This window comes from Oncorhynchus mykiss, chromosome 4 (assembly GCF_013265735.2).
Source record: "Oncorhynchus mykiss isolate Arlee chromosome 4, USDA_OmykA_1.1, whole genome shotgun sequence".
NCBI lineage: Eukaryota > Metazoa > Chordata > Actinopteri > Salmoniformes > Salmonidae > Oncorhynchus > Oncorhynchus mykiss.
This window is the reverse complement of record NC_048568.1, coordinates 11601093-11624477: the sequence shown is the minus strand read 5'-3', so window position 1 is coordinate 11624477 and position 23385 is coordinate 11601093. Positions and strand designations below refer to the sequence as shown.

At 42.4% G+C, this 23385-nt stretch overlaps 1 protein-coding gene across 3 annotated transcripts in view; it reads right to left on the bottom strand.

Annotated features, from left to right (window-relative positions):
- Window positions 1-6909: 6909 nt before the first annotated feature.
- The window catches only part of cd109 (CD109 molecule), a 22802-nt gene continuing 6326 nt past the window's right edge, over window positions 6910-23385 (bottom strand). For 2 of the 3 annotated variants that reach the window (XM_036975630.1, XM_036975628.1), the window contains exons 13-33: window positions 23227-23289; window positions 22929-23105; window positions 22574-22726; window positions 21068-21145; window positions 20873-20942; window positions 20657-20774; window positions 20379-20496; window positions 19735-19848; window positions 18236-18454; window positions 17864-18005; window positions 16961-17137; window positions 16793-16874; window positions 16458-16686; window positions 16183-16354; window positions 14165-14355; window positions 13112-13267; window positions 12910-12975; window positions 12072-12205; window positions 11714-11870; window positions 7993-8095; window positions 6910-7888 (exon numbers count right to left, since the gene is read on the bottom strand). In XM_036975630.1, the coding sequence (XP_036831525.1) occupies window positions 7695-7888; window positions 7993-8095; window positions 11714-11870; window positions 12072-12205; window positions 12910-12975; window positions 13112-13267; window positions 14165-14355; window positions 16183-16354; window positions 16458-16686; window positions 16793-16874; window positions 16961-17137; window positions 17864-18005; window positions 18236-18454; window positions 19735-19848; window positions 20379-20496; window positions 20657-20774; window positions 20873-20942; window positions 21068-21145; window positions 22574-22726; window positions 22929-23105; window positions 23227-23289 (2913 nt within the window). In that variant the 3' untranslated portion in view covers window positions 6910-7694. The remainder of the gene's footprint in view (window positions 7889-7992; window positions 8096-11713; window positions 11871-12071; window positions 12206-12909; window positions 12976-13111; window positions 13268-14164; window positions 14356-16182; window positions 16355-16457; window positions 16687-16792; window positions 16875-16960; window positions 17138-17863; window positions 18006-18235; window positions 18455-19734; window positions 19849-20378; window positions 20497-20656; window positions 20775-20872; window positions 20943-21067; window positions 21146-22573; window positions 22727-22928; window positions 23106-23226; window positions 23290-23385) is intronic. The other variant, XM_036975629.1, reaches the window with a different exon arrangement.

Genomic DNA, 23385 nt, shown 5'->3' with positions numbered 1-23385 from the left:
GGCCTGCGAAACCCTAGACTGAATTATGAGTTAGCTGGTGGGAAGAGGACCAGAGGACTTTCCATGACTCCCCGGGATGAGATGAGCGAGTCCTGCCAGATGCATGCATCATCATCACCACGTCTGGCGAGCCACACTAAGGTCATGTTTGGTTCTTTGTCAGAAACAAATGAGAGCTCCCCCATGGGCTTTTCCAAGGGATGGGATGACATCATGAGTTGGCTCTGGGCCAAATCAGGGTTATGTGGGTAGGGCATGTTTGCTTTTGATTCTTATGTAGACAGCAGTGGGACTTTGTGTTCGGGGCCTATCAGCTTAATCTAAAGATAATCATTACACAGCTGCAATTTTGGGCTCACAAGATGAAAGGAGGTATGTGAAGGGGATGAGTAGGCTTTTATAGTTTAAGGGAGTTTTCGAGAAATGTAATCAAAGTTCCATCACTTGTCCTGTGAAGCAATTTTGGAATATTAAGATAATGAGACTTGGGTTATTACAGTAAAACATGTATGGCATTGAAACTGTAAGGGTTACAGTGCCCCGAAAGCGATTTAGTGATACCTTTTATAAATATCTATGAAAGCTAGCACTCAACCTTTGCATTTATTTCCATGGCAACGGATACGTATGTGGTGGTGTTGCCTTTTATGATTAAGGGCAGGCAAAACAACTGAAAATATTTGTGACTCCAAGGTTGACTTAGTTGCAATTACATTCACCGTTTTAAGTAGCCTACCCACAATTGATCATGCATTAAAGCTCCCTCCAATCCAAATCTGTCAGAGCATTTCTGTATTAAGTGATTCTTGGTAGGTGTTGAATTTTTATTTGTTTATGTCATCTGCATCCTCATGGTAACCCATTTTTATGGGTGTTCTTTGAGGTCTTTCTTCGTTCCTGGATATCATTAAATGGATGTGCCTCTAGTGAAGTTATTTGATTGTGACACATGCTCTTACCTAGACCTCCTATTGTGTTCTGTTGAACTGCGGTGTGTTACATATCGAGCCAAATACAACTAGCCAATTACAAACTGAATCCAAATGCCTTGGGCAGTGAGCTGTTTTTACATACCCCCCAAAATCTGTTAGCTAATAGCATTTTCAAAGTTTAGTGTTCTTGGACCCTGGAACCACATCCCATAAGCAATGTTTAGACGGGAACATTTTTGTAATGTTTCCCTTCCCTGATTTCATCAATGTAAACAGCACAAACACATGTCGACATGTGATTGAGTAAATAGTTGCATCCACGACCACTCATGCTTGTTTCCATAAACGGCAACCTCAGCTTGATGCAGTAAGTGTCACTAGGGTAATGGTAATGTATTATTGGGAGACGCAACACAATTATGAAGAGCATGGCCATGGAAACCAATAATTGGAGGCTGGGGTCTCCCATAGTGACTGTAAGTTGTGTGTGGGATAATCAGGGGCCCCAGTGTTGGAACATGTCATCACAACAACAGTAGCTCAAACCTCTGGACAACCAAACCCACCTGGACATACCAGACAGTTTAATAATGATCCTCTAAGGATCCATTTGGATTTTCCTTTCCCTGATCTGCCTCTGCGGATGACCTCGAAGAGGCAGCTTGGGGTGTGCCGAGGGGCCACAGTGGCTTAGTGCTGTAACAGGATCCTGAGAGTCAATAGTCCTTGGAAGCCCCTGGGGTTATGGATTGACTTCTATGACCTGGGCCCCTGAGTCGAGCTGAGCTCAATACTAATGAATGTTATACATCACCTCCAGCCAGGACTGCTCTGCTCTCTCCAATGGTGGGATGGACTTGTGTTGTAACGATGCTTTCACTCCACAACCCAAATGGTACCCTATCCCTTATATAGTGCACTACTTTTGACCAGAGCCCTGGTTAAAAGCAGTGCCCTGTATTAGGAACAGGTTGCCATTTGGGACGCATCCTGTGTGTTACGTTACCAAACTGCCTCACTCCCATCCCCGGGGAAACCTTAATGATACATTTGTCTTTTATGACTTCCATTATCCTAGTCAGCAAAACGAATGCTACATTCATACAATCTCACTCGAGTCGTCGGCCATGTACGTATACATCCAGGCCTGGATCTCATCTGCTAGGCTCTGGGGTTTATGGAAATCTGCGCTGCATATCTGCCTGCCTCAGTTCACTCCAGATTCCTGTAAACTGGGGCATGAAGAAGAAGCATCCCTTGTTCTGAGGAGCGCCTAGCTGACCAAGATTCACATGACAGTTTAGTATGAATAAAAGAATGGAACGAATTGAACGATGACACTTGCTGTTGCCAGGCAGTCGTTAAGTAGAATGAGAAAATAACTTCCTTGGTGCATTAACGAGCCTACCACATTTTTTTTTATTTTACTGGCTCTCCCCTGACCTTTAGTGATTCTAATTACTAGTATGTTTTAGTTGTGAGAATGCTTTCAAACAGAGCAAGAGCAGTGTTTAATTGTCATGGTTACCCTTAGCCTGGTCCCAGATCTGCTTTTACAAAGGCAGCCCAATTCTGATATTTTTTCCATTCATTGGTCTTTTGACCAATCACATCAGATATTTTCACAGCAGATCTTTTTCAGAGCTGATCTGATTGGTCAAATGACCAATTACTGACAAAAGATGTGTGTGTAAATGCATCCATGTCAACGTCGTCTCATCATGGCATGCCAAGGAGTGGCAAGGAGTAGCATGATGGCACAAACAAACTGATAGCCAAGTTCCTCTCACCCAAGGTCAGTCGTGTCACTTTTCACTGTAGATAGACATTATATGAATACACTTGTAATGTAAAATGGCGCGAGGATATCCACCCCAAGAGAACCTTAGCACACTGTGGATTTGTTGCTAGACATCATAGGTGTTTCTGTGTTATGTGCTACACTTCCACTGATTCCATATTTTCTTAATTATTGTGTTGCATGTGGTCTATGAGTCTCTGGCAGTGATCTCGGCCCATCTGCCTTCGATTAACAGGGACAGTCAAAAAGGCTCTCTTCTCACACAGTTTGACTTACTCAGGCGATGTGAAAGCATCTATAAAAAGGTTCCTGTTGTTACCTTTTTTGTCATGGAAAGTCATTTACTTTTTTCTTTCTCTCAAAACTTTGCCTTGAGCAAGTTTGCCATCTAGTGGTGAAATGGGTGACCGTGATGGTCAGCACAGAGGGAAGAACATCCAGGATCCACAATGTATGAATGAAATCTGAGGGAGGGTTATTTGAACTCATTTTCTTGTTGCCCCAGAAGAAGAGGTGTTGTGATTCTTGTCTCCCTCATCCATCACTAGTAAGACCAATCTTTCCCAATCTTTAGTCCCAGCGTAGCCCAATTGACACTGGTTTTGCTCTGACGATCAGTTATGTCTGATTGCCTACGAGGTAAGCTCAAATGGGAAGGGTGTCCTTGGTAAATGAATTAGTGTGGCTTGAGCGAAAATGCTGGATGTCTTGTTGCAACCTTGTCCTTTACCAACAAATGATCGTAACTGGATCTTGTTGGACAATTGGAGCCAGGTGGTTGCTGACAGTATCACATTATTTTCTTCTCTGAAATAACACTGAACCACAGAGTCATTTTGACATTCCTGCCTGTGTGTTGTTTGATGACCAATGTGGTCTGTGCTACATGTGTCGGTGGGGGTGGAGAGATGTAGGCTATACAAGAGGGTCTGTTCTATTTAGAATGACTAACGATGAACCAGAACTTTGTGTTTGTGTAGAGTAAGATTCTCCACTGAGGAAATATTCAGCCTTTATTGTGTTTATATTCCCACAAGGTCTAGACACACGATTTTCTGGCTGGGCGTGCGGCGAGCAAACGGGTTTATTTACAGGGACGTATCTTCCCTTTTTTTTTGGACCTTGTTGGAACCAGAGGTCAGTCTCTCATGACCAGATACACTAACAAGTAAACAACCCTTCCTCTTGTGTCCTTATTGCAGACATAAACCTCACTGTGTTATTCCATACTGAACAGTACTGCAATGTGTGCATGATAAAGCTGGAAAAAACAGGCAAGTTGCTATCAAAGCCAATGTAATTACTATGGTTACGTCCCAAATGATACCTTATTTACCATATAGTGCACTACTTTTCCCCGGTCAAAAGTAATGCACTAAATAGGTAATAGGGTGCCATTTGGAACAGAGCCTATGAAATAAAGTGCTGCATGCTCTAGTCAGTAACATATGGCCCAAAGTCCACAACACACCTCTGTAATTCACAGCTGCATTGAATATCCCTCTAACTGTCCTGCTTCCTGGTTTGGCTGCTCAGGACTCTCTGGTTGCCTTGGTCATTTCTGAAGGCATATCTCCTGAGCATGACATCCCTCTCCGGTATCTCCGACTGAGTCCAGTGTTGTTCTGTTAACAGTGGGAGATGACATTCAGACCCATTTCTACTGTTGATATACCCTGAAAGCACCTCCTAACTACAGTGCATTTTGAAAGTATTCAGACTCATTCCCTTTTTCCACATTTTGTTCCGTGACAGCCTTATTCTTAAACGGATTAAATAAACAAGTTGATCAATTTTAGAATATGGCTGTAACCTAACAAATTGTGGGAAAAAATGAAGGGGTCGGAATACTTTCCGAAGGCACGGTATATAGGAAATAGGGTGCTATTTGGGACGCAACCCTAACTGAGATCAGAGGCAGGCTGATGGGCAGGAAGTGATTTTTGGACGGACCTAGTTGAGAGACGCACCCAAAGTAAAGCCCTGTCTGTGCCATTTGGTGCTGATCAGAGCCCAGGATATGTCCAGTTCAGACCCAGGCCTGCAAGGCCTCAGGTAACGGTAAGCAAAGACAGGGTTCCCCTCCTCTGGAAGAAGCAACACTTCGGCTCATTGACATTTACACATATACAGAACCTTGTGGCTTATTTGATTGTATAGTAGTTTGAAGGTTCTTTAGATGATGGATGGATTACTCTCTATAGACAAACACTGGATGGATGCCGATCTCTCTTTTGAGCTGACCATTTTCACACCCATGCATCAACTTAACTACTTCTTGTTCTGTCCCAACGATTAGCCTACATCTGACCAATCAGAATAGAGCAAGGTAGAGCTAAGTAGTAACTAGGTAGATAATCCACAGAGCTAAAAAAAAAAAAAAAAGTAGCTAGACAGATATTAAATGACCCTTACTATTCCAAACAACAGATTCACCATATTTGAGAACTACAAAACAGTGACTTAAAATAATCCTACATAATCAACAGGGTAGATGTATGTCAACTCTGCAGAACTATAGGAATTAACAACATCCATCACACTTTCTGAGTAATCAGCGTTACAATGCTGGTAGTGAGTACAATATCGAAGAATCGTAACAAAATGATTCTACCAATATCTGCCATGGAAGTACACTACCAGCAAAGGAGTAGTATGTAGTGATAGAAGTGTTTCCCCTGCTGTCAGAAGGAATGCCAATAACTAAAAACAGCAGTGTGAAACAGCATGCCAAGGACCAGAGGGCATCCATCGACCCAGAAAAACCAACTCCGAATATTACAAAGGATCCAGAACATAAGGTCAGAAATGACCTAATAGACTAACGTCATACACTACACTGGGCACAGGCGTCAATTCAAAGTCTAGTCCACGTTAATTCAGCGTAATTTCCTAAAAATGAGGTGGAAACAACGTTGATTCAACCAGTGTGTGCCCAGTGGGTTGGTTGCTTGACTTTGTTCGGTCAGGGCCAGCTCTCCAACCCCACTCATATGTTATCACCTTATTCACGTAACTCTCTCTTCTCCTCATTCTGCGACCAGTAAGGGCAGTGTGATTGTTGTAATTCATCGTCATGGAGACAGCTTGTTGTATTCAAGAAAATATTTACCCGTTTTGAATGTTATATTGTTTTCGTGCATCTGTGAGCGATGTTCTATCGATTTCCATTCTCATGTCATGTTTTCATGTGTATCTGAGCTATTCAAGCAGGCAGAAATACAGCGAGCAAAACTTGTCATACCAGCTGTATTTCTGTCTGCTTAAACGGCTAGCTCAGATACACATGAACACATGAAATGCCGCCAGGAATCGACAGAACATCGCTCAGAGATGCACAAAATAATATAAAATGGGTCAATGTTTTCTTTAAAGTGCAGTCAAAAGCGCTATTTCCTGTGTTTTATGTATATTTCCATACTATGAGACTGGAATAATACTCTATAGCGCGCCAGACCTCGGGCTAGAAGGCCGAGGTGTTCGAGACCTGCTCCCTGCTGTTTCATTACAATACTGTGAAATTACGATAATGATGATAACGCCCTTTTTTAATGTAAGAGCTGTTTGAAGAGACTGCCTGAAATTTCAGCTTGTTTTGCATTGGTCGGGTTTTGGACCACCTGGCTACATCAACAGGTGGTATAAGTTAATAGGCCAATAACAAAGAGAGTTCACCCTCCTCTCTGCCAATAACAGCTAGTTTTCAGGTTACATATCCCTCCAATTAGGCTCCTCAAATTAGGCCCCTAGGTCACTCAGACCACTCCCAGACTGTCCTAGCAAAATTCTTGCTTGATAAATAGTTTTTTGCTAAAAAGCATTTTTTTTTTAAACCATTTTAATTTAAAACAATCACAGTAAGGTACTTAAGTGTTACCCAGAAATTATTTGATATTGAGATCAAAACAGCTTCATTGGATCTTTAAAATCTGCAATGGGTAATGGGTATTCCCAGAGTATGCGCCGATGCATACTGTCTGTCATTTACTTCAAAAAGGTCTGCATGAGAGGCTGGAGGTGTTGTGAACTATTTGTTGTCTGATCTGTTCTGCCGTTTCCAGTTGCCAGCCACTTGAGTATATACAGGTGTAGGATCTTAAATTGACCAGTTTGTCACAGCAGGAAAATAATCCTGCAGCAACAGGAAATGTGAATTATTGTGTGGATTATAATGAATGGATATTTTTGTAGGGGTTGATACATTTTCAGTTAGGGCAAATCAAGTCTGACATGTTTAAGTGGAAATTACAAACTTTAGAAGACTTTTTAAACCTTGAACATACTAAACATTTTCATTTCCTACTGTGCAGGACATTTCCTGCAACAACAGGGTGATACAATTAAGATCCTACACCTGTATTACTAAAGTGCTCTCAACTCCTCTCAGGTCAGTCAGTCTACTCTCAGAGAAGGGTGTCTTTCTCTTTATTCAACAGACTTTATATTACATTGTACACTTTCATACCCAACATATGAAGACATATCAGATTGTGACAGTCAGTCATTATATTAATTGTGAAATACTATATTGTACTTGTCATTAATGCCTTAAAAGTGATGAAGAATTAATTCAAATAAAGAAGAATTCAAATAGAAGAACAAGAAGAATTAAAATAAATGCATAATATGCCTGTAATTTTTATTTATCCGTTATTTTTACCAGGTAAGTCGACTGAGAACACATTCTCATTCACAGCGACGACCTGGGCAATGTTCTGCGCTCTGGCACCTCTATTTATATTTCACTTAAAAGTCCAATAAAAAATTCTAAACAGTATTCACAAACATTCCAGTGCATGACTTTGAAATGCCTAAGACAAAATATACTGCAGTGCGAGATTTAATAAAACCTTGATTGAAAAAAAGTAAAAATACCTCACACTTCCCCCAGTAAAATCACAGTTTCCACTTATTTGTTATTAAACAACCTAAATGGTATAAAAAGTCTATACAGATCTCTTTTACAAGCTACAGGCCAGGAGGACAAGGAGAGAACAGGCAAGAGTGGCCACATGGTGGCAATGGTGGGAGACAGATACACTGTTAGACACATAGGCCATCTGTCCTTTACACTGGCTGCAGTCTTCCCCACAGAATGAGCAGGCGTCCATGTCATGCCTCCAATAGGACTGGTATGTCCTCACCGTCTTCCTCCCTTGGTATGAGACAAGAAAGGAAACAATTAGTTCACAGGCACAAGTCCACCTAGTAATCTCATGCCTCATTTTGAATGTGTGTCGAAACTTAAGTAGTGTTTACTGGGCTCGTAGTAATCATAGATGAGAACCGTTGCATCCTGGACGTTGGCAACCTTGAAGTCCATGACTAGAGGGATTTTCACACACATCTCCTCTGTCGTCACCTGAGGAGGGAGTCAACGTGAGAAATAAAACGAGAGTTGGTTTTTCCTGCTGAACAGTGAACTTGGGGTCATGTAACACAAGTTTTGACTTCTGACTAATGTTTCCAAGGCCTCCATTCTGTAATGAGTTCCTATGACAACAATTGTGTACTCAAGAGTTTCAAGATCTATCTCAATGAGGGATATGTTTCCTCCTCGCCATTGTCTGAACGAGAGTGCCACAGGGTATATCCTATTGACGGTCTTGTTACATGAACCAGTAGACATGCCACACAGTACAGTAGTAGAAGACACACCTCACACCACACATAGACAAACAGTACCACACGGAGGGGAAGAGGTGAGGATATATACAGGGCATTTGGAAAGTACTCAGACCACTTCCCTTTTTCCACATTTTGTTACGTTACAGCTTTATTCTAAAAATTGATTTTTTTTTGAATACCCCTCATCAATCTACACAGAGTACCTCATAATGACAAAGCAAAAAAACAGTTTTTAGAAATTCTTCCAAATGTATTAAAAATAAAAAACAGAAATGCCTTATTTATGTACGTATTTAAGTATTCAGACCCTTTGCTATGAAACTCTAAATTGAGATCAGGTGCATCCTGTTTCCATTGATCATCCTTGAGATGTTTCTACAACTTGATTGGAGTCCACTTGTGGTAAATTCAATTGATTGGACATGATTTGGAAAGGCACACACCTGTCTATATAACGTCCCACAGTTGACAGTGCATGTCAGAGCAAAAACCATGCCAAGAGGTCGAAGAGCTCCGAGACAGGAGCTGTAGAGCTCCGAGACAGGAGCTGTAGAGCTCCGAGACAGGATTGTGTCGAGGCACAGATCTTGGGAAGGGTACCAAAAAATTTCTGCAACATTGAAGGTCCCCAAGAACACAATGGCCTCCATCAATATTAAATGGAAGAAGTTTGGAACCACCAAGACTCTTCCTAGAGTTGACGGCCCAGCCAAACTGAGCAATTGGGGGAGGTGACCAAAAACCCAATGGTCACTCTGACAGAGCTCCAGAGTTCCTCTGTGGAGATGGGAGAACCTTCCAGAAGGACAACCATCTCTGCAGCACTCCACCAATCAGGCCTTAATGTGGACAGACGGAAGCCACTCCTCAGTAAAAGGCACATGACAGCCCGATTGGAGTTTGCTAAAAGGCACCTAAAGGACTCTCAAACCATGATAAACAAGATTCTCTGGTCTGATGAAACCAAGATTGAACTCTTCAGCCTGAATGCCAAGCATCACATCGGGAGAAAACCTGGCACCATCCCTACGGTGAAGCATGGTGGTGGCAGCATCATGCTGTGGGGATGTTTTTCAATGGCAGGGATGGGGAGACTAGTCATGATCGAGGGAAAGATGAACGGAGCAATGTACAGAGAGATTTTTGATGAAAACCTGCTCCAGAGCACTCAGGACCTCAGACTGGGGTGAAGGTTCACCTTCCCAACAGTACAACGACCCTAAGTACACAGCCAAGGCAACGCAAGAGGTACTTTGGGACAAGTCTCTGAATGTCCTTGAGTGGCCCAGCCAGAGCCTGGACTTGAACCCGACTGAACATCTCTGGAGAGATCTGAAAATAGCTGTGTGGCGACACTCCCCATCCAATCTGACAGATCTTGAGAGGATCTGCAGAGAAGAATGGGAGAAACTCCCCAAATACAGGTGTGCCAAGCTTGTACAGTGCGTTGCGAAAGTATTCGGCCCCCTTGAACTTTGCGACCTTTTGCCACATTTCAGGCTTCAAACATAAAGATATAAAACTGTATTTTTTTGTGAAGAATCAACAACAAGTGGGACACAATCATGAAGTGGAACAACATTTATGGGATATTTCAAACTTTTTTAACAAATCAAAAACTGAAATATTGGGCGTGCAAAATTATTCAGCCCCTTTACTTTCAGTGCAGCAAGCTCTCTCCAGAAGTTCAGTGAGGATCTCTGAATGATCCAATGTTGACCTAAATGACTAATGATGATAAATACAATCCACCTGTGTGTAATCAAGTCTCCGTATAAATGCACCTGCACTGTGATAGTCTCAGAGGTCCGTTAAAAGCGCAGAGAGCATCATGAAGAACAAGGAACACACCAGGCAGGTCCGAGATACTGTTGTGAAGAAGTTTAAAGCCGGATTTGGATACAAACATATTTCCCAAGCTTTAAACATCCCAAGGAGCACTGTGCAAGCGATAATATTGAAATGGAAGGAGTATCAAACCACTGCAAATCTACCAAGACCTGGCCGTCCCTCTAAACTTTCAGCTCATACAAGGAGAAGACTGATCAGAGATGCAGCCAAGAGGCCCATGATCACTCTGGATGAACTGCAGAGATCTACAGCTGAGGTGGGAGACTCTGTCCATAGGACAACAATCAGTCGTATATTGCACAAATCTGGCCTTTATGGAAGAGTGGCAAGAAGAAAGCCATTTCTTAAAGATATCCATAAAAAGTGTTGTTTAAAGTTTGCCACAAGCCACCTGGGAGACACACCAAACATGTGGAAGAAGGTGCTCTGGTCAGATGAAACCAAAATTTAACTTTTTGGCAACAATGCAAAACGTTATGTTTGGCGTAAAAGCAACACAGCTCATCACCCTGAACACACCATCCCCACTGTCAAACATGGTGGTGGCAGCATCATGGTTTGGGCCTGCTTTTCTTCAGCAGGGACAGGGAAGATGGTTAAAATTGATGGGAAGATGGATGGAGCCAAATACAGGACCATTCTGGAAGAAAACCTGATGGAGTCTGCAAAAGACCTGAGACTGGGACGGAGATTTGTCTTCCAACAAGACAATGATCCAAAACATAAAGCAAAATCTACAATGGAATGGTTCAAAAATAAACATATCCAGGTGTTAGAATGGCCAAGTCAAAGTCCAGACCTGAATCCAATCGAGAATCTGTGGAAAGAACTGAAAACTGCTGTTCACAAATGCTCTCCATCCAACCTCACTGAGCTCGAGCTGTTTTGCAAGGAGGAATGGGAAAAAATGTTAGTCTCTCGATGTGCAAAACTGATAGAGACATACCCCAAGCGACTTACAGCTGTAATCGCAGCAAAAGGTGGCGCTACAAATTATTAACTTAAGGGGGCTGAATCATTTTGCGCGCCCAACTTTTCAGTTTTTGATTTGTTAAAAATGTTTGAAATATCCAATAAATGTCATTCCACTTCATGATTGTGTCCCACTTGTTGTTGATTATTCACAAAAAAATACAGTTTTATATCTTTATGTTTGAAGCCTGAAATGTGGCAAAAGGTCGCAAAGTTCAAGGGGGCCGAATACTTTCGCAAGGCACTGTAGCATCATACCAAAGAAGACAAGGCTGTAATCACTGCCAAAGGTGCTTGAACAAAGTACTGAGTAAGGGTCAGAATACTTAATGTAAACATGATTAAAAAAAAATGTAAAAAAGCTTTTACTTTGTCATTATGGGGTATAGGGTGAAAAAACAATTGAATATATTTTAGAATAAGGCGGTAGGTAACGTAACAAAATGTGGAAAAAGTAAAGGGGTCTGAATACTTTCTGAATTATATATATATATATATATATATATATATATATAATAGTAACACTTACAGAGTCCAGGTAGAGGATGACTTTCCCCGGAGGCGTTTCCACACTCCGAACCAGATCGTTGGTCTCGATGCCATCCTGAGCCAAGATGAAGCCACTGAGAAGGCCCACGTCTAGAATGGCCATGCCAGTCTGGTTAATGTCTTGGCCCTCCAACAGACTGGAAGAGAAAAATACATAAATATCTGTCTCAAACGTGGCAGGTATTAAACCTTTAGTAGCATACTGGCACGCCAGACCATGTGGTCCTTTCCAATATCGGTCTTATTTAACAGCAGGCGATTGAAAAACAGAGTTGTCTCTCTTGTTTTTCATTTTTAAGTTGTAAATGTGTGTTACCAAGCCAGACCCTAACCCTTACCTTGTGCAAATGTAAAGATGGATGTAGTACATGTTATTGTCAAACAACTCTATGTGCAAATCAAAAGCCTCCTGTGTAGTGTCTCTCCGTTTCCGTGACAACCCTCTGCTCTCTAAATTGTAAAACACATTAATCTAGAGCGAGAGAGAGAGAGCGAGAGAGACAGAGAGAGACAGAGAGAGCGAGAGAGCGAGAGAGAAACAAATCATTTGAGAGATATAAATAAAGGACAGGAGAAGCAAAACAATTCACAGGCAAGTTTCATTTCCATTGTTTAACTGACAGACAGATTGTTTTCTTCAAAATGACTACGGGCTGATTTATTGCAGCCCGTTCACAGGTATGAAAACAGGTCAAGAAGACTGAGACTACAGGCCACTTTCCAGCAGGAGGCTCCACCATAAACTCCCTGGGACACAATCAGACAGTGTCAGCATGAGATAGTACTCAATAACACTGCAAAGTGGAAATTTTTACTATATATTTAGGTTATTTCTTATAATTTTGATATGAGTTTAGTCATTGGTATGATGCAGGAGTATGTGTAATCATTCACAGCAGTTGAGCATTTAGTTTTCATGTGTTGTACCTTGATAATTACAATGTTCTAGGCACTGGCAACCTCTATGTCATGGGGTTCATGTGAATACTACAATAGCCCAGCAAGGGTGGCTTAGCTTTTGTCTGTAATGTCATGTAATCTCTTACTGACGCAACATTGCTCGGCATGGTGGGGTTACTATTATGATCATAAAACCAGGGTGACAGGTATTCATTATTGAGATTGATGGAAATTGCTGGCAGACGTGACATCAAGTACATTTAAGATTATCGGTACCTGAAACAGAGCGAATCCTTGGCCCTTGGCAGAAACCTTTAAGCGTACCTCTCTGCCTGTCTCGATCTGAAATGTAAATCCCAGCAATCAGTTGCAACATCATCACTAAGGTGTCACCAACCTGGAGAATCATGCGCTGCTTTGTTCTTTATCGGTAGATAGTTTTTAGATATTTATTTGAATGGGGATATTTTTATTTTACCTCTCGGCTTTGGTATAGCAAATAGTTGGTGTAGTTGATGTGGAAGCTGGCCACTGTGGTTGAGGGTGCTGCGTTGACTGTAATGTGGAGATTGATGAGTTGAGACCCACTGTAGGCTGCATACTCAGACAAGGCCTGCAGGGCTATCACTGTATCCTGAGGAGAGAAAGGGACAATAAAGCAGCTAGACTCCGGTTGAGTCCCAAATGGTACACTATTCCCTATATAGGGCACTACGTTTGACCAGGGCCCTAGAGGCCCTGGTCAAAAATAGTGCATTATGAAGGGGAATAGGGTACCATTTTGGACAGCCCTAGACTTAATTTCCAAATGTGGAGGCAAGAAGAGGCCATTTTCGAGAAAAACATTTTTTCAATAAATGAATGCCAATTCCCACAGAATGAAACCAATATCTGTTTTTTGCTTTGGATGTTGTTTGAGTGTCTGAGCACGAACTGGGCTGCTTACAATAACTTTTATTTTAGCCCAGCCAGCCAAAGACAGTCTCCCTAACGATTTGACACAGACAGAGCAGCTGTTCCCTCTTCCCCATTGGTTATTATTATCCTCTCTCCAGCTCTACGGGTAGCTGCATGCCAGCTCAATACAGCCTGTTGATCCTTATTCCTATCGTCACTGTGTATCTCTTGTAAGCCCTTGGGCCCCTAATATCTTGTTATACCCTAACTCTGTCCGTGGTGGGACTTTGGGTAAAGTGGTCCATTTTATCACAACGTGCCTCACAGTACTTGAGGGACTTAATTTCAATCCCTGTGACTGACACAGAACAGGCTCCATAGACACTAAACTAGAGGATTGTTCTTTTGGGTTTTGTGAATGTTCCTTTTGGTTATATTCAGTGAAACTGGAATGCAGTATGTTCTGAGCCAACTTAACTGATCTGGACTCAGAGATTGACTCTTTAAATGCTTCTATTCTGACCAAGTCTAACAGATCTGGGTTTCGTCACTGACACACAGTGACCCTTGAAATGCATATGTTCTGAACCAGCCTTGCTGATATGGGATCAGAGACGGACCCTTCCTTCCTTACCTGTGTGGAGCTGTATCCTCCCAAGTAGTTCCTCTGCTGGCTGAGCCACTTCATGAGGCTGAAGCCCTCCTCCAGCCTGGATAGCTTGTGGAGGGAGAGCAGCAGGTAGGCAGCCATTTCGATGTCTGCGGAGCGCGGCTGCCATGACTCAGAAAGCCCTATGCCTGATGAACTCCAGGATGGAACACTGTCTGCAAACAGAGGAAGTAATGGTGGGAAACACAAATTAACTACATCAACATCTAGAAGACAAGGCTTCCGCTGTACAGTTGAAGTCGGAAGTTTACAGACACTTAGGTTGGAGTCATTTAAACTTTTTTTTCAACCACTCCACTAATTTCTTGTTAAGAAACTATAGTTTTGGCAAGTCGGTTAGGACATCTACTTTGTGCATGACACAAGTAATTTTTCCAACAATTGTTTACAGACAGATTATTTCACTTATAATTCAATGTATCACAATTCTAGTGGGTCAGAAGATTATATGCATAAAGTTGACTGTGCCTTTAAACAGCTTGGAAAATTCCAGAAAATTATGTCATGGCTTTAGAAGCTTCTGATAGGCTAATTGACATCATTTGAGTCAATTGGAGGTGTACCTGTGGATGTATTTCAAGGCCTACCTTCAAACTAAGTGCCTCTTTGCTTGACATCATGGGAAAATCAAAAGAAATCAGCCAAGACCTCATCCTTGGGAGCAATTTCCAAACGCCTGAAGTTACCACGTTCATCTGTACAAACAATAGTACGCAAGTATAAACACCATGGGACCACACAGCCATCATACCGTTCAGGAAGGAGACACGTTCTGTCTCCTAGAGATTAACGTACTTTGGTGAGAAAAGTGCAAATCAATCACAGAACAACAGCAAAGGACCTTGTGAAGATGCTGGAGGAAACAGGTACAAAAGTATCTATATCCACAGTAAAACAAGTCCTATATCGGCATAACCTGAAACGCTGCTCAGAAAGGAAGAAGCCACTGCTCCAAAACCGCAATAAAAAATCCAGACAACGGTTTGCAACTGCACATGGGGACAAAGATCGTATTTTTTGGAGAAATGTCCTCTGGTCTGATGAGACAAAAATAGAACTGTTTGGCCATAATGACCATCGTTATGTTTGGAGGCAAAGGGGGGAGGCTTGCAAGCCGAAGAACACCATCCCAACCGTGAAGCACGGGGGTGACAGCATCATGTTGTGAGGGTGCTTCGCTGCAGGAGTGCGTGGTGCACTTCACAAAATAGATGGCATCATGAGGCAGGAAAATTATGTGGATATATTGAAGTAACATCTCAAGACATCAGTTAAAGCTTGGTCGCAAATGGGTCTTCCAAATGGACAATGACCCCAAGCATACTTCTAAAGTTGTTGTAAAATGGCTTAAGGACAACAAAGTCAAGGTATTGGAGTGGCCATCACAAAGCCCTGACATCAATTCTACACAAAAATTTGTGGACAGACCTGAAAAAGCGTGTGCAAGCAAGGAAGCCTATAAACCTGACTCAGTTACATCAGCTCTGTCAGGAGGAATGGGCCAAAGTTCACCCAACTTCTTGTTGGACGCTTGTGGGAGGCTATCCGAAATGTTTGACCCAAGTTAAACAATTTAAAGGCAATGCTACCAAATACTAATTGAGTGTATATAAACTTCTGACCCACTGGGAATGGAAATAAAACCTGAAGTAAATCATTCTCTCTACTATTATTCTGACATTTCACATTCTTAAAATAAAGTGGTGATCCTAACTGACCAAAGACAGGGAATTTTTACTCTGATTAAATGTCAGGAATTGTGAAAAACTGAGTTTAAATGTATTTGGCTAAGGTGTATGTAAACTTCCTACTTCAACTGTATATAGAATAACATACTATTAAACATGCAGAAATCAAGAAAGTTTAATCAAGAAATAACAATTGTGTGTTTTCTAAATTCCTCTTGAAATGTTTTTAGATGTAACCAGCACCTTAGTAAAGAGGTGTCTCATCCATCCCCATCCAACTCCCCAAGTGTTTACCCTTCATCTCTGCTCGTCCCATCAACTCTGCCAGCGCTCGTTCTGCACTCTCGCTGTTGGCCAGGGTCAGAGCGTAGGTGGTCAGACACAGGCTGTAGTTACTGGAGATGCCTAATGCAAGCCTGGTCTCCAAAAACACCAGGGCCCCGGAAACCTGGCTCGCATACATGTCCTGAATAATAGAAACAGAGAAAACGTCAACCACAGATTTAACAGGCTCAGATTTAACAAACAAAATAGTGTAGCACAGAATCTAATAGTAGCATGACTCCCACCTTGTAGGTGTCATCCTCCAGTAGAGCCATGAGAACGTAGGCTGTGAGAGATACAGGGCCATCCAGGCCTCCCTGGAGCTCAGTGTGAATGACCCGGCCGGGCTCCAAGAAAGCCCCATCATTCCCCTGCTGGGCCCCCAACCAGGCAGCAGTACTGACCAGCACTCTGCCATCAATGGAGATGAAGGGCCTTGCCTGCAGGAAGCACTTCAGTACGAACGCAGAGAGCCTTCAGAGAGAAAACATGGATACATGGATACAGGGTTACAGACAGACAGACAGACAGACAGACAGACAGACAGACAGACAGAAAACCACAAGCCAAGTTTTCTCACCATGTGCTTCCAGAGTAGTCACTATCCCCAAAAGCACTGAAGGAACCGTCCTCTCTCTGGTAGGACAGTTCACGTTCATAACCTACATTGATAAGGGACAAAAAGGTTAACTATTCATCTTCATCATGCAAATTTCCGCTCAGTGGCATGAGTTGGTATTATTAGCACCTTTCATCATGTAAGACGTGGCTTTAATCAAGGTATCGTGGTCAGCTTGTCCAGACGCGGTCAGATACTGGATGACATATATGTTGGGAGCAAAGTGGATCATGTTCTGCTCCCCGCAACCAGAAGGCATCTGGATGAGGGACTCCAGGCCCGTGATGGACGGTCCAAGGATGTCACCTTCTCCACCAAGAAGGAAAATGAAGAAAAGACGACAGAAACCAGAGAGAAATCATGAGAAATGACATCTTGGTCTAACTCTCACAATGCATCCCCAGACTGAGACAGCTCATCCCAAAGAATTAGGAATTAGAACACTAATAGTTGAATAAGATCTCTATGGCCTGTCAACATCCAAAGGAACCCATGTGGTGACAACTTAACACGTTTAAAAAAAAAGAGCTTTCTTTTAATATGGTGACAAACAATTAGTCAAACAAGTAACAACCAGACTTGCTCTTCCCTGACATATTTACAAGATTTGCCACTTAAAACAGCAAGCATGTTTACCGGACAACAAACACAAGCATCCAAAGTAGCCCGCTAGATTGACAGGTTGACTAGAGTGACAGATGCAGCACTCTTTAGGATTCCATTCTCCAAAGGGTAAGAAAACACTCACACAGCTGCTGACCATAAAAAAAGAGAACGAAACGTTGCCAAACATGTCCTTATTTTCCACAGAAATCTATGATTCAACGTGTTCAAGGCTTTGTCTTCACTAGACATTCTTTCTCGGGTGTTTTCAAAGAGCGTTCGCTTCGACATTTTATAGGGGTAACGTGGTGATAAAAAGGTCTAATGTATTGTGACCGTGCTCGTTATAAGAAGACCATCGAAAATGAGTTTTTGGTCACTAGCTTGTGACTTGGAGCGGAAGAGGCCAAGCTGGATGTGTTTACGTACCGACTGCAGTCACTTGTGCTCGCTGACTGCCCTCCACAACATCTGCAGGGAAGGTAAACGCCACTTCCCTGGAAAGGCTTTTCTCTGACCCCACCAGCTCCAGAAACATGGTCTTCGAAAAAGACTGCTCAAGTCCTTCAGGCTACCAAAACAACATGGACGAAAAAGGATTACGCACAAAGGAACAATAATATGCAATACAACCTGGGTGAGACTGAAAAGTCCTTTGAAGAAGTTTAACAAGAACGAGATTTGTGTGTTTGAGCTGAAATAACGAACACATTCATTTGATACTCCAATTAGGGGGAAAAAATGAATTGCTTTCACTGACTTGTACGTTCATCAAAGTAAAGTGAAACTTGTGACCTGTACCTTGACCAGAACCATCCGGCGGACGGCGTCAGAGGCCACAGACGATTTGGCTTCGACTGAGATTGGGATCTCCCCCAGGGCCAGTAGCCTGATGGGAAATAGGACAGAGGTTCCATTCTGACTCCCCACAGACACAGTACGTGTACTGGCCATAGAGAGCTCCTCATTGTCCGGGAAGACAAACTCGAACGAGTCACTCTGGGAAACAATCACCATCACCTGGAAGTGGAGAATAAGAGCAAGAGAAAGGGAAGAAAGGGAAGTCGCCCAGATCACATTACACGCTTCTCAAAAGACATGGAATGTATTTAGAGGTAAAACAAACTGTTCTTTACCCCCAGATGTTTGTCCCGTAACAATATTACAGATTAGAACTATGATAAATGAATTGTCTTAGGTCCTGCTCCACATAGAGGGGAGTGATATTCCTGGGATAGGTCCCTGTTGGATTAATGGGTACAATGCTTTGTTACCTCTAGCATATAAACATCCAAACTGGTTCATTCTTGTTCTGGCTGCAACTCCCTTACAGGATTCTATTTGTAATTGTAAACTGGGTGGTTCGAGCCCTGAATGTTGATTGGCTGAAAGCCGTGGTATAGCAAACCTTATACAACGGGTATGATAAAACCTTTATTTTACTGCTCTAATTACATTGGTAACCAGTTTTAACAGCTATATGGCACCTTGGGTGTTTGTGGTATATTTCCAATAAACCATAGCTAAGGGCTGTATCCAGGCACTCCGTGTTGCGTCGTGCTTAAGAACAGCCCTTAGCCGTGCTATATTGGCCATATAACCACACCCCCTCGGGCCTTACTGCTTAAATATGTTATGATGAATGTGTCAAAAAATGAAATAAATACTGTTAGATGTACTATAGTCAGTGGTGGAAAAAGTACCTAATTATCATACTTGAGTAAAAGTAAAGATACCTTAAAAGAAAATGACTCAAGTAAAAGTGAAAGTCACCCAGTAAAATACTACTTGAGTAAAAGTCTAAAAGTATTTGCTTTGAAATGTACTTAAGTATCAAAAGTAAAAGTCTAAATCATTAAATATTTCTTAAACCAGACAACTTTTTAATTTACGGATAGACAGGGGCACAGTTCAACACTCAGACATAATTTACAAACGAAGCATTTGTGTTTAGTGACTCTGACAGATCAGAGACAGCAGGGATGACCAGGGATGTTCTCTTGATAAGTGCGTGAATTAGACCTTCAAAACATTACGAGTACTTTTGGGTGTCAGGGAAAATGTAAGGAATAAAAAGTACATTATTTTCTTTAGGAATGCAGTGGAGTAAAAGTAAAAGTTGTCAAAAATATAAATAGTAAAGTAAGGCACAGATACCCCAAAAAACGACTTAAGGAGTTCTTTGAAGTATTTGTACTTAAGTACTTTACACCACTGACTGTAGAGAGAGATTCTCAATATCAAAGTGGCTATGCCAGAGACATCTGACAGGCACATTGATGCCAGACAGTGCAGCTCACCTCGAGATCCTGTTTGAGGTAGTTGAAGAGAGTGACCTCCACGACCAGCAGCTCTCCTCGGATGATGAAAGCAGGTAGATTCAAGGACAGAAAGAAGTCCTGGAACACTGTGAGCTGAAAACACAAGAGGGAGGGAGGGAGGGAGGGAGGGAGGGAGGAGAGGAGAGGAGAGGAGAGGAGAGGAAGGTAGAGTAAAGTAGAGTATTGTAGATTAAAGTAGAGTAGAGAAGGGTATATAGAAGAGTAGAGTGGATGAAAGTAGAGTAGAGTATCGTAGATGAAAGTTGAGTAGAGAAGGGTAGAGTAGACAAAAGTAGAGTAAAGTAGAGTAGTGTAGAGTACCGGAGATTAAAGTAGAGTAGTGTAGTGTAGAGTAGAGTATTGTATAAGAAAGTAGAGTAGTGTAGAGTATCGTACATGAAAGTAGAGTATCATAGAGTAAAGTAGAGTATCATAGAGTAAAGTAGAGTCGAGTAAAGTAGAGTAAGTCTATCTGGGAATGAACAATGACTTGTACGGCGCCAACAATGCAGATCAGGGCGTGTGTGAGGATATAGTACAGGAAAAGTTGGTAAATAAATATTGCATCGGAGCTATTAGAGTGTACAGCTTTTCCTTTTCTTCTAAAGGGTATAGTACAGTACCTTTGCAGGGGTCTCAATGATGCCTATGCCCAGATCAGCAGACATGACAAAGGCAGTGGCTACCCAGGTAGTAATGCTGTCTGGTAAAGTCAGAGGAAACTCAACTGTGGTAGAATCCCTGTGACCAAGATAATGAAATGCATGTTGTCAGTAAAATACTGTGTGTGTGAGTGTCTGTGTCTGTGTGTGTGTGTGTGTGCGTGTGTGCGTGCGTGCGTGCGTGCGTGATTGTGTGTGTGTGTTCCAGCGTATTATGGACCATGGTTCCTGTCCATCACCCTGTGTTGGTGTCCAGCCACAGCCAGGTCTCAGGGAAGTCCCTGCGTTCCCGAGGCTCCTGCTCCTCCTGTTCCATATCATCCCCCTCATCTCCAAACAATTGGATTCCCTCCCCTGCTGTAGGGAACACGGGGGTCAATACAGCCAAGATAAATACTACACATAGGCGTACTGGAATCACAATGCGCTTTGTGGGTCGTTATATCTGAGCTTACGAAATTGAGGTCTCAATTGCTCCCCCATCTTCTCCAACTTGGCATCTGTCAAAACCATGATGCCAGATGTCTGGGGATGTAGCAAACAATCACAAAGAGCATAAGAAACATGCACATTTTCCTAGGAATGTGATATACAGTATGTGTGATGGTGTTATGGCATCTGATATGCCTGTCAAGGTCACAGCTAGCCACCGTAAAGATGGAGTAGGGATCTCCCATTCTCATGTCGCCTGTCGTCTTTCTGCCGTACTCTGCCATCTCCTCCAGCACCTGAGAAAAAACACCATCATTCACTAAAGCCTCCTACTGTTACAACCTACACAGCACAACAAAACAGCCAAAGACAAAAATATAATGCATTGTTAAAACCTGTTTGGTCAGGTTCAAAACAGACAGTTCATAGTGACTTCGTTTACACTTGACCGATACTTGGGTGGGGGCAATAGAAAGTGATTCATAGGTGTACTTGCACGGGATATTACATAATGTAAAATGGCCTACCTGGTTTAAATAAAGATGAAATAAATCAAATAAAAAAACATGTGTGGTGCACATTAAAGTCAGACGATGAAAAGCTGTAAGGGAATCACAAAACAACGAAAAGCCCCCCCCCCTTTTGAAGGCCTGCGGATCAATTTCCAAATATTACCTGAACCATGAACTGTCACAGGGGGGTGAGGGAGGACAGGAAAGGAAAGGAGGAGAGGATAGAAGAGGGTTGAAACAACAATAAATAAAAAAATAATATGGGTCTCAACTTACTGTTGAGAGTTAGAATAGTAGAATACACCAGGTACAATTTAGAAATTGTGCATCAGTAGCTTCTCTCATGTTACTGACAGTCACTCAATTAACATGGGTCAGCTAACAATCTTTTGATTGGTGTGTTAGTCTATCCAGCTATCTAAACTTGTATTAAAGTTGGCCAAATACCAACCGTGCATGTGCCCCGGGGAACCTGACCTCCAGTGGGCCCCCATTGATTTTGTTTGTCCTTCTCACTCAGATGTAATGTTAACATGGCATAAGTCATGGCAAAGTGTGTAGAATTGCAAGACATTAGCTTAAAAACTGCAAAAATGTCTGTACCCCATGGCAAAATGAGTAGAATTCCATTAAATGTGTTATACAGTTGCAAAATGTGTAGATTTGCAGTAAACTGACTTTAAAACTGCAACATTTTCTCTCTGCCCCGTGGCAAAATGTGTAGGATTGCAGGAAATGTGCAGGAAAAATGTATCTCCACCTTCAAGGTGGCAGGTAGCCTAGTGGTTAGAGCGTTGGGCCAGTAACTGAAAGGTCGCTAGATTGAATCCCCGAGCTGACAAGGTAAAAATCCACTGTTCCTAGGCCGTCATTGTAAATAATAATTTGTTCTTAACTGATTAGCCAAGTTAAACAAAGGTTAAATAAAAAGATGGGGGCCAGTAAAAAGTTTTGACTAGATGTGTGGGTAAATTTGGATTTTTTTGTGACCCCCACCCCCAACAAAGTTGCCCATCCATCACTGGTACTATCTAGTCCAAGGTCACAGAGTGGATCGCACTCTTTTGTGAAACAAACAATGTCTTTCAAAACAAGAAGTACATACAGTATCTGCTTACATGCATTTTCCTTACATTACTGAAATTCTGTGGCAGTCAAGTTCGCATGTTTTTAGGCCGTTCTTTTTCCTTTTACAACATTGGTCTTCCTCACCATGTCCTTGGTGATGTCATTGTGTGAGTGGGGCCAGCGTGTTGCCTTATCCACCACCAGGATCCCCACCAGTGAACCGGGCTCAGCAACAGACACCTTGAGAGACACCTCATCAGCAGGCCTGGCCCTGTCCTCACTCCAGCTCAGAGACACCTGCCAGAGAGAGGTCACACCACGATATACTGGGGCAGAATATCACAGTCAGGATCATGAATGACTATACTGCTAGGTTACCTGCTACTTATTCCAACGATTCAGTTGAGAGATTTGATGAAGGGCAGCGGGGGTCTCAATCTGCACCTTGAGCTGGCGCAGCACTACAAATGTTCAAAGTTAAACAGCGGGTGGCAACTACCTTGTTTTTTAGATTTTGGGCGATGGGAACATGCAGTGCATCATTGAAGATCTCGCCATCTGAATGCACACAGTACACGACAATACAGGCCAAGGGAGCCCAGGACTCCTGTGGGGTCAGGGTGAGGGAAGAAGAGCTGCCTCTTCCAGAAGACAGCACCTGTCCCCTGGACATCACCTGAAAACAGGGGAGACAAGAGAAGAATGCTGGACCTTTGGATACCAACTGATGAGATTAACATGAAGATCAATATTTTAAGGTATCATTAGATGACAGGTAAACTGCTTGAGGTACTTACCAGGTAGTGAAACTCTTTCAATGGGAAATTGCTCTGCAGTGTCAACTGGAGCGGGACGTCAACCTTCAGAAAATCAAAGTTTGGTTTATCACTTAGAGTAAATATACCACGAGGATCTCGCCATGTTGCTGGCGTTTATGAAATGGTCCATTTTTAGCG